Below are 16,214 nucleotides of genomic sequence, written 5' to 3' on the forward strand. Positions count from 1 at the left end.
AAAAAAAAAAAGGCAACTTCTTATTTATATTAAGGAAGGGAAAAAGTTTTTTAATCAGACTGGGGATGATGAGGGTGAGCAAATAAAATTAAAGGTTATTAAAGCATCCGTACTCTGATCAAAGTTGCGCCCATAAACAGATTCCCCCTGAATCAGAGCAATTAGCCGCAGCAGCGCGGAAAAGTTCTCTCTATTTCCTCCTGCTTAATAATGGAAACTAGGATGCCATAGGGGAGAAAGCACTGAGGCCTGAAGAAGATAGCTCTCTCATGGCTCCATGTTCAACAGCCTTTTGGCCCACTGTAAACAAATTAAAATGCTTTAAAAAGCTTTACCGTGACTTACTAAAAGCTTCATACACCTTTCACAAGGAATGCGTTTGATACACTGCATACTTAAAATTCACACAGCGAGAATTAAAACAGAGCTGTGGGTAAAATATCATGTACTTTTACAGCTCCAGGCAGTGTGAAGAACGCTCAGGCTGATTCATTGTGTGTTTGCCCGTAGAATGTGTGAAGTGTATCAGTCTCTGTGACTATACAGTGAGATTATACCTTAAGTTGCTTTGCACCCCGACCCGAGCCCACAGATAACACAGATATACACACTCACACACGCATACACTACGAAGAATTTCAAGGGCTCCAAATTGCTCACAGGGGCATTAGCGCTATTAAATGTAAACATTTGCCGTTCTTCAGTAGCCTCCAACTCCCAGGCACCAGGGTTTAAGTAGTATTAGCGTAGTGCGGCTGTATCTACATAGCCAATAATGACCACAGGAAAAGGAGCCTTCCGCAACAGCAGTGACCCTCACACTACGTTTCTACACCTCTACCTCATTGAGTAAAAATGAAAAAACTCTAGTGTGTGTGTGTGTGTGTGTGTGTGTGTGTGTGTGTGTGTGTGTGTGTGTGTGTGTGTGTGTGTGTGTGTGTGTGTGTGTGTGTGTGTGTGTGTGTGTGTGTGTGTGTGTGTGTGTGTGTGTGTGTGTGAGAGACTAAAATTATATTCTCACCCGCTACGTTTGAAATCTTTGGATTTCTCATCAAAAGCCATTTTAGATTGTGAATGAAAGGTTAATTGGAATTGAGTGTGTTGGGCTAAGATTGATTGATGAGTCGGGTGTAAACGGGGATGCAGTTGAGGGGCAGTAGGGACAGTGTGTACATGTGTTTATTTGTGTGTGTGAGTTGAAGGGTGAAGTTCAATGGAGGGGGCAGCCACTGAGCACAAAGTGTCATTAAGTATTCATAAGTGAGGTGTAGACATTTGAATGACCTCGTTTGCGAGTGTGTTTTTGCCATTATCTACATTTGCATGGCACACAGGGAATGGTCCAGCAGCCCTGCCACACGGGCAGCGCCCTGGGCTTTAGCAAACGTGCATACGTGTGTACATGATTCGCCACTGAAATGTCAAAGTCAAGGCTGCTCATTTGAATACTGCTAAAGATGGCTGAATAACAAAAACAGAGTGAGACTAAGGGGCCTTGTTACCCCCCATGTGAATTGGCCAGAGGTAGCAAGATGTTATACAGTACCAACCATTTTCCCCTTGTTAGTATGGTGTGTGTGTGTGTGTGTGTGTGTGTGTGTGTGTGTGTGTGTGTGTGTGTGTGTGTGTGTGTGTGTGTGTGTGTGTGTGTGTGTGTGTGTGTGTGTGTGTGTGTGTGTGTGTGTGTGTCAGTGAGTCAATCTGTTCAATCTATATATACGATTTGCTTACCTCTACATTTCTACTTTTTGTTTGTTTGTTTGTGTTTTTATTCAGTCATCACACACAATACAATGTATACAGCCTATATATAATGTAGTATACAATATAACTGAAAAGGCATGGGCAGAAGCATTAAGCTTATATATGCCTATCCTACTTTCCCATCGATCAAGCCACCCTCAAGAAAACAAAATATATAATAAAAGAAAAGATATTTCATTCAGTCTGTAACCCTCAAAAATAGTTTTATAAACACTCATTTTGAAAACCCCCCAAAAAGTTACATATTCTTACATTTATATTAGTATTGTTTCCATATTTTAACCCCAACAATAGAAATGAATCTTCTTTTAATCCCCTTTTTTAGCTTTTTGAACAGTAAACTTACAAACATCTCTCAAATCATATTTACACTTGTGTATTGAAAAACACACTTTGTACACAGTTTGGCAGTGACTACTTTTTGTCTTCTTATATATATTGTGTATGTGTGTCCAGGCCAGGTGGAAGGATGCAGCGTGCAGAGCCGCGGCAGCTGAGACAAGAGAACAGCGATGCGGTGTGGAATGAGCTGGCCTACTTGAAAAACCTCACCAGGAAACTCTCCATTGAAAAGTAAGTCACCTGTTGTCAAAGCTGCGTGTCTGAACCGTAGATAATACCAACACCGGACGTTTGACTGTGCATACATCATTTAGAAACTGTTTCCTTCTGTGTCTCACACGTGTACACACATACCAACAAGCACTCCCACTGTCCGGACTTGTTTGTGGGGTGTGCCCTTCCCAACTTTGCGGCATCCACCTCGCTCTTCACATCATTACCAACCAGCAGGGGCCAAAGCAGGATCATTAGACTCTGTGCTCATTTGTAAAATTGGCTGCCCAAAAAATTCACAAATAAAAGTGCATTAAAAAAAAAAAAAAAAAAGGAAAAGAATCACATCATCAGAATCCCTGGTGTTGTCTTTGTGAAATAATTGCATTTTTAATGGAACATTTATGCCAAACTGTAGTCATGTTGCAGGTGTTATTACGTGAGTGTCAATGAGATACTTTACATACTTTGTTTGATGTTTTACTCACAGTGTGACTTTTCTGCAATAGGTGCTTTTTTTATTTAATTGCTTTCATTGTTACATAGTTTTTTACCGTCCATCTTTCTTCCCTCCTGTCTTTGTGTTGTAGTCCGTCTCTGGGTGTAGTGTAGTCATTGTCTTGTTTGATCTTGAGAAGCCCCTGTAACCGTACCACTAACACTGACCCTCTATGATGCTACACAAAGCTTGGCCTAAAGCCACAGTCTTCCTCTCCCCATCTCCCCTAGCCTTCACCTCTCCTCACCTCTTTCCTCCTCCATCCTATGCCTCTGTACCCTCCTCTTCCCCTCTTCCGACTTGTCTTCCCAGTTTGCCTCCCTCCGGCCCCCTCTGTAATGCTGCAGTAGGCTGAGGCCAGAATTCTGGTACTTGCCCCCCCCCCCCCCTTCTACTGCTTTCCCCTCTGCTCACCCCCTGCCCTGTCCTCCTAATCCCAGCTGAGCTCATTATGATATAGCCCGGCTGCCTCTCTCCAAGCCTGAGCTGTCCGAGCTAATTACAGGCTAGCAGCCCTAGTGCCGCCGATGCTGCCTGTTAAGGGATGTCCGTCCGTCTGCCTGCCTGCCTGCCTGCCTGCCTGCCTGCCCGGCCACGACTGGAGCCGAGCGGAGAGTTGAGCACTGGACGGTCTCGGGGTGGGGCAAGGGGGGGGGTCGAGCAGACTACGGTGAACACGTAGGGCCCCTTGGATCTGACCTGTGAGGGGGGAAACCACGAGGGACGGAGAGCGGACAGCCTCATCCCTAGCTGTGTAACTGGCCTGTTCTCCGGGGTTAGTGTTGATCCCCTTCATGCCCCTGACCGGCTCCACCTCATCTCCTCCCTTCCCACCCCCCAGGCCTCCTCCTTACCCGGGTGGCTGATGCAAAGTAAACTTGGCTGGGGTCTTTAAACTTGGGCTTTATATAAAAAATAAAAAAAAACCTCTCCGTTCCAAGGCACCCATCTGCACACAGCTCAGTGTGTTAAACTAAGCAGAAGCATACGGCCCAATCTCTATTCCATACCATACCAGCTTTACCAAACGGCTTTACTTCCATGCCATGCAAATTTCTATTGAGAGGAATCAGAGAAAGGCAAAAGTGCAACAACAGCAAAAGTTTGGGAAAGCATAACTACCAGGACACTATTGGGCAAAGCAGTTGCAGCTTGTTGTTCCGTTGATCGTGTTATAATGGTTGTGCTTGTGAAGGTTATGCTAGATAAGTGTTAGCAATGATCCACTAATGGGTAATTAACTCCTGGCAGCTGAAGAATTTAGGGCCAAATAAAGGCCCCTTTATAAAGCTTTAAATGCCAAGTGGCTGGCTTTAGAGGAGAGCCTCCGTTTAATCGCATTCGCTTCTCCTTATTGTCATGATATTGTGCACAGATGCTCCCGATCACCTTCTCCAAAGACAGCACTTGTAAAACACCATCTCGAGGCCCAAATGACCGTTAGCTGGTATAAGTCCTGCACAGTGGGTCCCCACAGTGTTGAGATACGTTTATGAAGCCCGGGCCCCCCCCCTCCAATCTCTGCACTGGAGTCAGAGTCTGAGCAAGTAGGTGAGACAGGTCTGTTTGTCTGCTCTGTTAGCTGATTAACTGGCTCCCTGTTGCTCATCCCAAATGACTTGGGGAAGCAGTAAGCAACAACCTGCTTATTGTTTGACAACCTTTTACAAGAAAATATAGAGAATTATCAGCAGGATGGTTTCTTGTGTTGTGTTTTGTGGGTTGGTATCTCTTTAAACATTAAGATATGCTTAATATTTAGGCAGTAAATTTGAAAAAGACATGGCTAAGACATGACTACATAATCAAACGTGTACGGACACCAGAGCATTACACCCACATGTGATTACTGAATGCTCATTGTACCTCAGGCGTTAAAACAGCGTAGCTCCTTTTTGTTGCTTTAGCTTACTGAAAAAGTTGAACCTCTACTCCATGCATGGCTCCAGACTAACTTTTTACCATAGTTGCTCTGCTGTGCCTAACTTTTCATTTAGGTGCACCATCACAAATTTTTCATCTTGCCCTTTTTTCAGCTCCCATACACATTGTCGTTATCTTAACCAGGGACAGGGGAGTCGGGTGGTGGATCTGTTACCTCCATCGGGTCCTAGCTGGACCTCTCAGGGCCGGGCAAAGATCTAATGGGCACTGCACCATTATTCCTGACAAAAAAAGATCCATAATTTTCTTCCGCATGTGCCAAAATAGTCACACTCTGGAGACCTTTTTTACCATCTTTCTGTCACTTGAAAAGCTGTTGAAAATAATTCAGTTATTCATCCTCACGAACTCACAACTTGACGTGGATAAGAAATGATTATAACCAAGTTAAATTTGTCTAAACACTTCATCTCCTTATTTGAACTGTTCTTGAGAGTATGGAACTGCTCTGTTGCTTTCATCACTTCGTCAGCAAACAATCCCACAACTAAAATAGCCTCTCCTTTATATAGTAATATGATTATCAACTGACAGAATATTACATGAAGACCTCTATTTCAACATTTCATCAGTTTACTATATCCCTCAGATGCACACTGGAGTGCATTAAGTCAAAGGGCACAAACAAATAAACAGGTCGACACCAAGGCTGATTTTCAATTGAGATTTCTTTCTGATTGTAGAAGAGACCTGGCAAGCAACTACGGGCAGGGTGGGCAAGAAAAATTTGCAGTGGGATCATTTTATCTGCCTCATTATGCATGTGTCTGCGGCACTCCATGTCTGTGCTTGTTAATTGTTGTTAAAGGTCTGTTGGTGAAAAGAGGCAGGGATTATTTAGGCACCATAAACAGAATAAACACATGCAGTGCACCCTCAGACTTAAGATGCTATACTCAGACGACATCAAAGCACAAATTAGTTAGCGATTACTGGGGAAAAAGCCTTTGAGATCATTTGCACTGCAGCGGCAGTGGAAGCTCCTCTACAGAGAGTGACCATTACGAGCGTGAACCTCCCAGATAAGCGACGTTGACACTAATTAAGTTTAATAAAGTTTACCCCGATGTTCCTCATATTCCTCTATTTCTTTTCGTTTCATCTTGATTTGCTAAAAGGTATTAGAAGTAATGAGAGTCTTTTGCCCCCCCGGACCAGGGCTTAGTTGGAGGAGGGACACATTTGCTCACACAAACACACACACAAACATAATGTTTTATGCATGTTTTTTAATCAGACAACTAAGGTTTTTTTTCCTTCATTAATTATTTGGTAAATTAATTATTGTGCGAGGAAAAAAAAACCCCCAAAAACTTGCATTACACTTAAAACATAATTATGATTCCAGTTTCAGTGTGCCATCAATTCTTAACTAGTCCCATAACAAGATAAAATTAGAGCACAAAGAACACAGTTATTTCAAAGAAGCAAACCTCACATACAAAATCCACACATACAGTCGACTACAGAATGTAGTGCGCCTATGTCCGCTCATATTTGAATAGTCATTGACTGTGGAAGTGGTGTTTAGTTGTTCCTCGTGTTTAATAAATGCACCATTATGATATTGTTTTATTCCATATTAGGATCCCTCGCAGCATCAACACACCTCATAAACAGAGTATATTGTGGACATCCTAGGTTGTTTCCACCAGTGGTTATTACATGAATCCCCATTTACCTCTCATATCAGTGGCCTGTGGCAGATAGAGCCCAACTCTTAGAGACTCACTGTTGCTGCTGCTCCACCGCCAAGAGCTGAAATACAGCACTGAGCCATGTAAACTCCACCAGTCACCATTTCTGCTGTGAGCGGTGGCTCATCCACCCAAACTCTCCCTCCATGAATGAAGAGCCCTCTAGCCTGAGTTTAACCAGAGGGGAATCCCCCCACCCCCCACCCCAAAACAAGATTCTTTCCCCAGCAATAAAAATGCCAGAGGTTTTTTTTTATTTTTTTTTATTTCTCACCCTATTCCCTGCTGTTTCTGTGTATTTTTATGTGCCGGGCAAGAAACTGCGAGAATGCTGGCATGTGAAAGCACAATGGCCGCAGATGATGTTGCGTTGTACACCCTTGTGGATGGAGGCTGGCAGTTTGCGCTCTAAGCTGTGTTAGGTGCAACACAGGTAGAGATGAGATCAAATGACATGGATTGGATGGCTTAGGGCTAAAGTTCTAGTGCTGCACGAGAGAGAAAAATGTTTTCAAAAACGGGGGCCTAAAAGAGCGGCTTGAGACAGACTTGCATTGCAGACCACATCATTACCAAACGTAACACCTGTCTGGTGCCTTTAGTTTGCTTTCTTGCAGTTTGCAGAGAAACGTCTTTTGCTTTTATGCCTGCTGAGTGTTATTCTACCTTAGGTGAAGCAGCAAGTTAAGAGGGAATTGAAAATTGTCTGACTAGCTTCATTTGATTTAGTATTCAGATTTGAAAAAAAACAAAAAAAAAACACTTGACATATGCTATAGAAGGTGTTGCTGCAGAGAACCTTTTCTCCTCTGTGACAGGGAGGATACGACAGAAAAACATGGTATCATTTCAGATAAATTGCAGGTTACAGTGCGTAGTATAACGAAGGGCAAAGGTTTGGTCTTTTTTAAATCCTCAAAGCTACTCTTTTCCCATCATCAGGACCCCAATAGGTTGAAAAGAGTAAGCATCTGTTTATCAAATGATGCACACACAAGGAAACATGTGAGGAGTGTATAAAAATAAGAGATCCTGTAATTTGAATCTGTTGTTTTGACACAAAACAAAACTATTAACATTGTAACATTGTGACTCACATCATTGAACTTTACAAAAATAAAGCAAATGTGACATAATGACAGTTCTAAAAAATACAAATTGCCCTACAAATCAAAGTTGAAATGTATTAATTGTTTTAGATTTCTATCTATTTTTACTTTCCCTAAATAACCTTGGCAGATATTGATGATAAGTCACCAAATTTTGTATTATTGCTCTTGCGGCATCCATCCCAAGCACTGCTAATTCCCAGACTGGTGCACACACTGCAACAACTGAATGCTACTGAATAAGGATGCAATAGTCTTCCATCTCCAAATTGTTATGATGTGAAACCGGAGGCCTCTGACCAATGAGCTCCATCTGTAATTTAATCCCTTCTCCATCCAAGACAGTATGCTTATCCTTCAACAAAATTTTATGTTTTGCATATGAACTTTGGTTTAGCGTCAATACCATCAGCATCCGAAAAAGGCATAAAACAGAAACATGAGATGGAACCGGCTCCTCTGGCATACTGCATATTTCAGCTCATTTGTCCCATTAACAGCCTGAACACATAAGGCAGTGCCGGTGCCTCATCGACCTGAGTTCATTTCTGGAGGAAAATCTATAGAGGAGCGACACATATCCATCTGCTCCCCCCCCGCCCCCGCCTCAGGGAGAGTCATTTGTGTACTTATTTAAGCTGCGGTCAGCCATTAGACCAGGCCTCTACTGGACTGTGTGGGCTAAAAAGATAATTAATTTTCTTCCCTGTGCTATGGCGATAACTTTTTCCCCAAGTCATTTTCATGGTATACGTCTGGAAAAATCTCTTGGTTGACCTCGCAAAATTAGACTGGTTGGAAACAGGTGTCTCGTGTCAGTTAATTGCCATCGTCGTTTACCACAACCACAACTGCCCTGTTACTCCTCAAACACACCTCAGTGTGTATCGCACATGCTGCACTCGCTGCATGCCGTAAGAAGTCAGCCAGAAGGAAGACCTACTGTTGTAATAAGGTTAACCGAGGGAAGAATGCCACCAGTAGCAGGAGCTTGTTTCCAGTGTTTCTCTCTGACGCTGTGGAGCAGAGGGGAGGGAAATTAGGTGTGTGTTTCAGGTGTGGTTGTCTCAGCGGGCTTGTGTGTATCCTCAGTAGACTTCAGTTGGGGTCCTAATAATAACTTGAAAGTGCAGAGTCTCGAGCATGGCTCCACATAATTAGCCTTTAGCAGGAATCAAGCTAATTGCAGAGAGGTAATTGGGCACACTTTCCAGTCTGTTTGTCTGTTATGATACATACACACACACGCGCACACACACAGACACACACTGTACTTTCCTACCTTGGCGTTTCATGTTGCTTGTCACTTTGATTTCCAGATGAATTAAAAAAGCATTTTAATTAGTTGATTTCTTAACAATGTCGTCTTTTCTGTTGGGTAGAGAAAGCCAGTGCATAAGATTCAGGTTAAAATGTGTAATAAAAGTTTCTATAATAAAGGAGTCCACAGTGGAATCCAGAAAGAAACTCGTTATACACTGCTTGGCTTGCGTTGGTGGTGGTTTCATATTTATCTATTTCAAAATTTGTTATGCCATTTTTGTGTGTGACTGCAGAGCCGGCGTAGAAGAGGAGCTGGACATGCTGCGAGTCCAGGCTGCTATGGACCGGACCACAGTGAAGGAGCTCCACTTGTGTCTTGCTAATGAACACCAAGGTGAACCCAGTTTTTCTTTATACATTTTCTAGGGACTTAAAAAAAGTGCCCTATTATGCTATTTCCGGGTGCATATTTTCATCTCAAGTTACACTTACAACATGTTTACATGTGTTAATGCTCATAATCCGCCTTGTTTTTCTCATCCTGGCTGTCCTGCAGCCCCTCTTCTCACCCTCTCTCTGAAACGCTCCGTTGTAGCGCTTGCTCCTCCCTCCAGAAAGCAAAGTCTGCTCTGATTGGTCAGCTAGTGTGCTTTGTTGTGATTGGTTCAACGTTTCACATCTAAAAAATCTTTTCCTCCGGAGCTTCAGCTCCGTTTCTCTTTTTTGTTGTTTGAGGGCCAAACTAGCCGGAAGGAGTTTTGCGTCACTTCTGTAACATTATTAGGTCATAATGTTACGGAAGTGAAGGAGATAATTCAATCGAGCCGTTCCAGGCAGCTCAGGAGCATCTGAGGGGGAGGGTAACTCCTTTTAGGCGTGGATAGGTTTTACACTCTACCGACTTTTTACATGTACAAAAATATATATAACATACTAAAGAAGAGGGAAAAAGTGGAAAAGCATAATAGGGCCACTTTAAAGTCACTTTTTGTCTTCAGCCTTTTTTCTATTTATTTATTTATTTACTTTTTATTCTTGTATTAGTTTATTGTATTGTTCTCCACAATGCCAAGGCCCTTGCCACAGGTTTAAAGTACAAAGATTAAAGAAAGTCACTGGCTGTATCGCCCATAAATGATTAAATGACGGCACCTTCAAGCCATCCTTTTACCGCTGGGCCATGTCTATTAGTGAGCAGAATTAATAAGACAACTCCCAGTGGAATTAATACGACAACTCAATTAAGACTTGATCAACTCCTTGCAAATTGATTGAGAGATCAAGTGGTGTTCAACTTGTCATTCCCGATGTTGAAAAGCCCATCACTTTTAATCCAATCTGCAACCCTTTTGTCGGATGTTGACCACCGCAACCGTTGGCCTTAATTAACTAGTTCAATAACAAATCTGTCCGAGATCACTTTAATTTTCTACACAACCAGTGATTGTGAGATGCGAGCTTGTGATTTAAAGGATGGCACTAATTAAAATAGTGGATCCTCTCTGATTGACAGTCTAGTCAGGAACACTAGGAAATAAGCCCTTTCTTAAGGACATGCTTAGTTTCACATCTTGTCAGACAAATAATCACTGAATATAAATGTTACACAAAAAGCTGACAATATGTGTCTTTTGTCATGTACAAATATTTTTTTCCCAGTTTCTATCAGGTAAAAATTCCAAACATTAACAATATCCATGCCAGAGAGTGGCTTTATGCAATATGCTCTCCAGTACTGCTGGTTTTATTGTATTACCAATAATATTGAAGTTCTTTCTGTATAAAAAATGCATCTTGGCACAATACCAAACCCATTTACAACAACGACAAAACAAAGATTGTGATATAAAAATGTGTTAAGTCATGGAGGCACTGCCAGTTGATTTTAGTTTTATATAGTTGCCATAATGATTTTGGAGAAGATTATCCTACCATACACTGTGTAAATACTGATAAATATCAGCTGTGTTTCTTAATTTGTACTGAAATGATGGCTTTATTCTGGTGGATATCATTTGCAATATTTACTTCTGGACTAAAACCAATATCTTTAGAGTCAATAGGAAGTAAACTCAACATTATTAACAAAAGAAATTGTGAATGGCTAAAACATTAGCTCCAGAGGAACCTCTGTGACCCGATCAAAGGGGTGGAGGGTTGAAACGCTTGCGCCGGGATCACACTAACGAAAGGCAGCAGATGAAAGGAACCGGGGCGTTTGTGCTGCAGCCCGTGAGGAGACGTGGGAGGGACGTTAATGTATGCCGCAGTGCCGGGACCTCCTCCAACAGCGGGTGACTAGGGAGCCACCACGTCTTCTTATCAAGGTGGTGCTGAGGTGCCAACTCCCAAGCCACCAGCACTGGAGCTGGATAATTGTCTCCCAACCTGGTTATGTACCCAGCGAACACGGCAGCCCTCCTGTCCTATTTGGTGCTCTGTCTGATTGGATTTGACACGCTGGGAAGACAAAAGAGCCAGCTAATTCAAAGTAACAAACTTCCCTGGGCAAAGCGTCAAATGCAAAGCAAGGGAGCAGCAGCTCCTCACAATGTAGCCCTCACTCCTGTTACTCTCCCTTCCAAGGCCTCTCTTGCCATCTCGCTCTCCAAAAGATCAACTGACCTGAAAAGTCAAGGTCCTGAATTTTTAAAGCTCCCCGCCTCATTGTACAAATTATTTTGGTCGTTCCGTCATAAATTGTTTAACAGGAAAGAATAAAAAGCAGAAAGTTTTATATTGTATTATGTTGCCCTTTACATCTAGGTGAGCAGATACGATACTTGTGCAGGTTCGTACTGTCAAACAATGACACCGAGGCTTGTTGGATTGTTTATGCGCGCATGAATATGTGTGCATCAAATCCCCAAGCACTTTGACTCCTGCATTCATTCTGTTGTTATCATAAAGACTAAATCATATGTTTGCCAAGGCCACTATTGAAGTTCCCAGAATAAAGCAGCATGTTAGTCTTCTGAGATTAGCTGTCCGTTGGGGAAACATACTGGACTACAAAGCAGTGCAGCCCGGGGCTGTGTGTTCACGAGGGATTCAAGCACTTCTCTTCGTTTGTTTAAGATCCCTCGAGAGAGGTTGCACATAGCATGCACCAGTGTGTGCTTTTGAACACTGTTTTCCTATTTCTGCGTGGACTACTAAATAAAAACCCCTTTCTGTTAATCAGGAGGAAAAAGGGCTATTTGATAAGGTTTTAGAAACAGGTGGTGGGTTTCAGCAGTGCAGACATTTCAAGTCCCTATGAAGAAAGCAACAGTGATCCTGCATTCCTTCTGATTTGATTGACAAAAGAAGAAAAAAAAAGAAACTGGGCTTTAGGAAGGAAATTAGACCTTAGTAATGCTAATTGATTTAATGTACCCTCTTTATTATCATTCTATTGATTGAGCAGCCTGAGTTTGACACATCATGTCACAATAACGAGCTTTGTTCCCTTTTGCAGAATTGCTTCACAAAGTGCTGGAGGAGCACCAGGTCAAAAGCAGCACACCGAAAAAGCTTTCTGTTTCTTCGGAGCGAATGGAACAGTCATTTAAAAAGGTACAGCACTATGCCATCACTAAGTGTTCTTTGTCATTGCCAATGAAAGAAACCCGACAGAGCCGTAACTAAGCACAATGCGTCTAAGGAAATGTCTTTTTTTTCTATCAAGCACGTTTCCAAAGTGTTCTCACTCTGTGTCTCTATCTTGGAAGTAGTTTTGTTTTTCTCACAGTTAAAAACATTCTACAAATGACCACAAATAATAACTGTAGGGGTGGAGCAGAGAACATTTTATTAAGTTATCCCAGAAAAACCGTACGTAATTTAACATAAATGTTGAATTGGAGCTGTTCCTCGGTTGCACATGTTTGTGCTTTTCAAAGCCCCTGCTTGCATGAATTTGTATGTTGCCCCCCTTCTACCTTCATGGCAGTGAATCATCAAGAGTGGGGATAGCCATCTAATTTTGTCTGAGAGGTACCAGGCTTCACCAGCAGGCAGAGGGCGAACCAAATAAAAGGGAAAAATTGCCCGGAGGCACAAACCCAGCAGGCATGCACTGTTCTCTTAAACAGTCTCCACCAAAGATCTAACAAATAGACTAAGTGCTCCTGGTTGATGAGGGTGATCAGAGTACTGGGGGTGCCAGTCAGATGTCCGTAGCCTTGCCAGGCTCCAGAGGAGGGTGTTACACCCCTCATTGGTTCAGCCGTACACACAGCGTTTATGCATTGGCACATACTGCTTTGAGAAAATGTCTGGGGAGGGAAACCACTGTGTGCATGCTACCGCACACAGCTCAAATTTAGAAACTGGCCTCTGATTGAAATGTAGATAACATAACAGTAGATAACATACAGTATCCTGATAACAACAACAGGGCGAACTCACGACTTTGCATTCCAAGAGCAGCATGCTCACAAGTTTTAGTATTTATGGTAAAAACAACAGATATGCATGATAAAAAACTATGTTGTACCACTGAGGCCCAATATCTCTGACTCCTTTCAGATAGAACAGCTGGAGCGGAGGATGGTGTCCCTGGAGGAGGAGACCGAGGGGCTGAGGGAAGAGAGAGAGCGGCTACTTGAGGCCAAGGAAGACTTGGCCCACAACTGCCGCAGACTGCAAGCCTCCCTGGATCATCTGCAAACCCAGGAAGCTGTCCGTGAAGAGGCGGCCCGGGCCCAGGCCCTGGCCCAGGGGGAGCGGCACCGCGGCGAGATCACGGCTCTAGAAGGCCGGCTGGCTGCCTCTCGGAAAGAGGCTACCAAGCTTCATCATCAGCTGCTGAAGTTGAGACAGGATCTGGGGATCCTCAGGGCAGCCAGGGACTTCTACAGGAATCGTGCAGCGGCACCAGCGCAGGCGGGCGGGATCCCAAGCAATATTAGCTGCAAGGTCAAATTCAAAACAACTCGGCTCAGAGGGCCGTTACACCAGCGCAGCCACCGAACAGTCAGCCCCAATCAAGCCATCAGCTGGCAAGGCCGCAGCCCCAGTCCCACTAAGGACGAGTGGGAGGATATGAGCGTCGATAGGTAATGATACACGCACACACAGACGCACTGATTCTCACAGGCAACCCTCCTCATTATTTTTAGGTAGGTAGGAGGTGGAGCGGGGTGGGCCGGCTGAATTGTGGGGGGGGGGGACGACACGCAGCATCGAGGGGACAACGTGCATATGCAAAGTGTAGGCAAATGGGTGATTGAATTCCATCTTCTGTCTAGTTGGTATTCAGGAGCCAAAAGAAGAATGCGAGCAAGAATGATAGAGAAGAGGAGAGAGGAGGGGGGTGGGGTTGGGGGGAACCACTGTCAGATCCTTTGAAATATCCTGGGACGCCTTGCTTGGAGCTTATTGACTGAAATTTGCATGCAAAATTAGCCACCTCTCCACACAAAGTTGAACCGTTGCCAGGAAAGCCCAGGGATAAGGGGGCCGCCAAAGCCCGATACCTTCCAGTGATGCCATTCTCATGCACTAGTCACGCTACCTCGAAATTGACAGTTTGGCAGTTTGATTTAATTTACTGGTCCTTTGCATATTCACTAACCCCCCCTTGACAGCGCTAAGGATCCCCCTGCAAGTACCAAGCCCCTCCACCCTCCACCCGCACACACACAACCATACATGTATGGAAGGTAACCCCACCCTGCGTCTAGTCGTGTTGGGTATCCTGTAGCATGTCAATTCACAAATGTGTGTGCGCGCTACTCTTATTTCCTCCAACCAGCCCGGTAAACCCCTCCCAACACACACACACACACACACACACGCACACACACGCACACACTTCCTTCCCTTCTCACCCACCCCTCCCCTTTCCTCATCTCCCGTTAATTTAGTTGGATAAATTTTGAATGACCCTACTCGGCTCAGTACCAGATGTCTACAAGCTGTTTAACACCCTCTAAATTAAGAACCATCGACAGTAATTATTTCATGTATGTTTTATGCAAAAAAGCCACTGAGCCAACATTTATTGAGTGATGGTCGGAATGATTTGATTTCAAACACTCAGAGCTATCGCTGGTATTTATTTCCCCTTCACTCTCTCTCCTCTTATGCCTCTCTGTATCCCCTCTCTCTTTTTTGCTCGATCCTACCAACTCCCCATTTCTTCACCAACTAATTCATCAGGCTGTAATCCACCCCGTCTCAATCCACATGAGGCCGTTTAACAGGGACCGGCTGTAGCTATGCCCTGCTTTCCTAATGCCTCTCCATGTGGCTAATAAGCAGCAGTCTAATATAGGCTTTACCTGAGAGGTGGATCTAAGTGGATTTGTGAAGAAGGGGTCTAAACTGAGATGTTGTCTTATTTAAGGCACCTGTCAGCTGATTTGTTACTGTAAAGCCCTCTGCGTCTCTTATCTCGCAGCGGTCCTCTTCAGCAATATGCCTGCTAGGCGCTCCCGGAAATACAGTATATCTGCCTAAGGAGGTTTGGCCTAAATAGTGCCGTATAAAGATGTCAGACTCGTTAAGGCTACTGACAAGTCTTTGTTTTTTTCCCCCTTCCTTTTTAACGCTGCCTCTGGCTCCCTCTCTCAAGTTTTGAGATGCTAGAGGCAGCTGACCATTTTGAGCCGATCAGCGGTTCTGTTAGAGTGAAGGGCAGAAAGAGAGCAGGGGGGCAGGAGGAGTATTGCTCAGAAACATAATGAATTGTTTTGTTTAGTAGGAATGTATACTGTGTGTTCATGATTGTGTTCAAATGATCTCTGGAATACACTTACAGATGGGTGACATTTTTGGGGATTCACAAGGAAAAACCAACATATAGTGTCTTTCACAAGGTGATGGGCCACCACTGAGCGTCAGAACAGGTTCAGTGTGTCTTCTTTTAGATTTTTCAAGTTGCTGGACCTTAACTGAAAGATGTGTATGCCATACTTGCAAAAGATGTTCATTTGGTGTTTTAATGAGCATCGCTCCAAAATCTCACATCGATATTCATATGCCTCGACAGTCACCAGATCTCTGGTGACTGTCGAGGCATATGATTCACTTCGTTTTCATACACATCACACCCCCCATGTGTCCCAAAGAACCTTTCGTCATCGCTCATGATTTGACCCGCACAATTTTGGATCCAGGCTTTAAATAAACAAACATGTGTTTCATACAACCCCCCTGAAGTATCGCCATAACATGCCAGCAGAACATCCTTAAACTGTATTGTTTGTATTAACACATCCAGGAAAATTTGGTGGGCTCTGGGTGCAGCTACCGTAACTCCTGTTGTCTGATAGTATTATGCTCTCAGTAGTATCTATCAATTTGAATATTCATGTGATGCGTAATTAGTAGAAAAGTATTTTCAAAATGATTAGTGAGATGACTTCAGACTTGTATTCACGAGGCAAAATTGAA

General features: G+C 43.5%; 1 protein-coding gene across 1 annotated transcript in view; it reads left to right on the forward strand.

Annotated features, from left to right (window-relative positions):
• Nucleotides 1-16,214, forward strand: part of cntln (centlein, centrosomal protein) — an 84,538-nt gene that overhangs the window by 34,396 nt on the left and 33,928 nt on the right. Inside the window, exons 13-16 of the mRNA XM_054604853.1 lie at nucleotides 2,221-2,337; nucleotides 9,125-9,225; nucleotides 12,292-12,389; nucleotides 13,344-13,873. Coding sequence (XP_054460828.1) covers nucleotides 2,221-2,337; nucleotides 9,125-9,225; nucleotides 12,292-12,389; nucleotides 13,344-13,873 — 846 coding nt within the window. The remainder of the gene's footprint in view (nucleotides 1-2,220; nucleotides 2,338-9,124; nucleotides 9,226-12,291; nucleotides 12,390-13,343; nucleotides 13,874-16,214) is intronic.

The sequence above is a fragment of the Anoplopoma fimbria genome, chromosome 9 (assembly GCF_027596085.1).
Source record: "Anoplopoma fimbria isolate UVic2021 breed Golden Eagle Sablefish chromosome 9, Afim_UVic_2022, whole genome shotgun sequence".
Classification (NCBI taxonomy): Eukaryota; Metazoa; Chordata; class Actinopteri; order Perciformes; family Anoplopomatidae; genus Anoplopoma; species Anoplopoma fimbria.